At 47.6% G+C, this 2,661-nt stretch overlaps 1 protein-coding gene across 1 annotated transcript; it reads left to right on the top strand.

The window, feature by feature from the left end:
- Positions 1-239: 239 nt before the first annotated feature.
- On the top strand, positions 240-1,645 carry LOC123065768 (protein FAR1-RELATED SEQUENCE 12-like). The gene is made up of 2 exons (XM_044488987.1): positions 240-1,448; positions 1,536-1,645. Exons 1-2 carry the CDS (start codon positions 286-288, stop codon positions 1,546-1,548), a joined length of 1,176 nt encoding a protein of 391 aa, XP_044344922.1. The 5' UTR covers positions 240-285; the 3' UTR covers positions 1,549-1,645.
- The last annotated feature ends 1,016 nt before the right edge of the window (positions 1,646-2,661 follow it).

Raw genomic sequence — 2,661 nt, 5'->3', positions numbered from 1 at the left:
GTGGTCGTGTTTGATAGCACGTATAAGATGAACAGATACGGTATGCCGTTCGTCCCCTTTGTAGGAGTTAACAACCACCGTTGCACCACAGTGTTTGGTTGTGCCATCATTGCTGACGAGACGGAAGGGACATACGTGTGGCTGCTGCAGACATTTATGAAGGCAAACTGTCAGGTGAAGCCAAAGTCAATAATCACAGACGGTGACGCTGCAATGATCCGGGCTATTCGGACCGTCCTTTCAGATGTTTTCCATCGTCTTTGTTCGTGGCATATCGAGAAAAATATGCAGAGGCACCTGCATTACAAGTCACTGGATGAGTTCAGATCGCTCCTGTACTATGCCACCTCTCAAGCGAACTTTGAGCAGAGATGGAAAGCTTTCTATGATAAGTGGAAGACGGATAGAACTGAAGAGTGGCTTGACAGGATGTACAGGAAGAGGAGACTGTGGGCAGCTTCATATCTTTCCGATGGTTTTTTTCTTGGTATGCGAAGTAACCAGAGGAGTGAAAGCCTCAACTCCTGCCTTCACCTTCACCTGGACTACGGTATGACAATTGTTGATTTGGTGGTGCATTATGAGAACTGTATAGTTCGCCTGCGTGAGAACGAGGCGTACGATGACTGCGAGGCATTCCAGAAGGAACCACCGTCTGTTACTGAATATAAAGTCCTTGAGGAGCATGCCGCCAAAGTATTCACACCTGCTAATTTCTACATCTTGCAAGATGATTTGCATAAGATGGGTCAGCTGGAGATATTTGAGACGCTCGTGGGAATTGGGCGTGAGACATTCATTGTGACATGGAAGGATAACCACAAGTTTAGGTACAATGTTGTTTATGAACCAGGTAACTCAGAAGAAACTATTACATGCAGTTGTCTTAGGATGGTTCGGAAAGGGCTGCCATGCAAACACATTCTGTTTGTTCTCCATCATCTGAATTTAACTGAAATACCAAAGTGTTGTGTCCTTCATCGGTTGTCCAAACATGCAAGAGATGGGTTGCCTGTGCAGAGGAAGAGTGATATGTTTGGATGGGGTTGGTCAGGGCCATTGGAGAGAGAACGGTATAGTGCAATATCCATTAAAACCGCACAAGCTGCTCATGTTGCAGCAAATGATCCCTTCTTGTTCGATGAGTTGATGAAGTGTCTAGACAACATAATAGCACAGAAAAAGATTTCAGAGGAGGAACTTATAGGAAGTAGAAGGTATGCTATGCTGAAGAAGGAGGCAAGTCAAGTGCAACAAGTTGAGCCTGGTATTGGTGATCCTCAGAAAGTTTCGACGAAGGGTGCACCTAAGAAGGGGCGGTCAAAGGGGGGCCCCGGCGTTACAAAGAATGGTAGGCCAAAAGATTTTACAGAGAAGAAAAGTGGTCCTTTGTGCAGTTTGTGTAGTCAAGCAGGTCATAATAAGGCTACATGTCATTTGAACGAGAAGTAAGATGTTATCTTCTTATTGTTGTTATGTTCCTACTTTGATTTTAGCAACTATATTTGCTCACCAATTCTTTATGTTTTGTTCAGGAACTGGGCGTAGGTACAGATGCAGGTTGGTTTGTACGAAGAATAAAAGTGGTCGCACGAACCTTTGTCGTTTTTTATTCGTACGTGTCTGCAAGAAAACTTGATAAGTTATTTGTTTGTGTTTTGATAAAAGATATATGTAATAAATTTGGAGATGACATTGCATATGTTATACTACCTGGGCATGATGATGATTTTGTTTGCTGTTTGCTACCTGGGCATATATGTTGTACTGATGATGATTTTGTTTGATGTTGTTTCTGGCCGCTACTTTCTGCCAAAATAATTGAAAAAGTGAAGTTTTTAAAAAAAATGCCCGACCACCGCTGCTGGGCCCATAGTAGCTTACGGAAGCTACCCAAATCAAGCCTAAAGGCGACTCGGGCGGCCGATCGAGCCCACTAGCGGGCCCAGCAGCGGGGTCCAACGGGGCGCACGGGGATAATAAGAGAGGAGTTCGAAAGGGGGGGCGGAGGCAGCTATTTAAGCCGCTCCTGGCGCCCCCCCCCCCCCCCCCCCGCTTCCGAGGTGGGACTAAAACTTGGGCGCTGCCCCGCGCGGGCGAGGGGAGGGGGCGTGGGCCGGGGGAGGGGCGAGGGGAGGGGGCTTGGGCCGGGGGAGGAGCCCCGCGCGGGCGAGGGGAGAGGCCGTGGGCCGGGGAAGGAGCCCCGCGCGGGCGAGGGAGGGCCAGCACGTTTTTTATATATTTTTTCTTTTTCTTTTTCTTTACTTATTTCAATTTGCTGAACTTTTTATAAAATACGTGAACTATATTTGAAAAAACTATTTTTATTTTTCTTGAACTATTTTGTATTTCCTGAACTAGTTATAAAATTTCATTAACTTATTCAAATCCGTGAACTTTCAATGAAAGAAAAAGAAAAAGAAAAAGAAAAAACGAACCAGAAAAAATATTAAAAAAACATGCTGGCCCTCCCTCGCCCGCGCGGGGCTCCTCCCCCGGCCCACGGCCTCTCCCCGCGCCCCTCCCGCGGCCCACGCCCCCTCCCCCTCGCCCGCGCGGGGCAGCGCCCAAGTTTTAGTCCCACCTCGGAAGCGGGGGGGCGCCAGGAGCGGCTTAAATAGCTGCCTCCGCCCCCCCTTTCGAACTCCTCTCGTATTATCC

Source organism: Triticum aestivum, chromosome 3B (genome assembly GCF_018294505.1).
Source record: "Triticum aestivum cultivar Chinese Spring chromosome 3B, IWGSC CS RefSeq v2.1, whole genome shotgun sequence".
Lineage (NCBI taxonomy): Eukaryota > Viridiplantae > Streptophyta > Magnoliopsida > Poales > Poaceae > Triticum > Triticum aestivum.
This window is presented reverse-complemented; position numbering and strand designations above follow the sequence as displayed.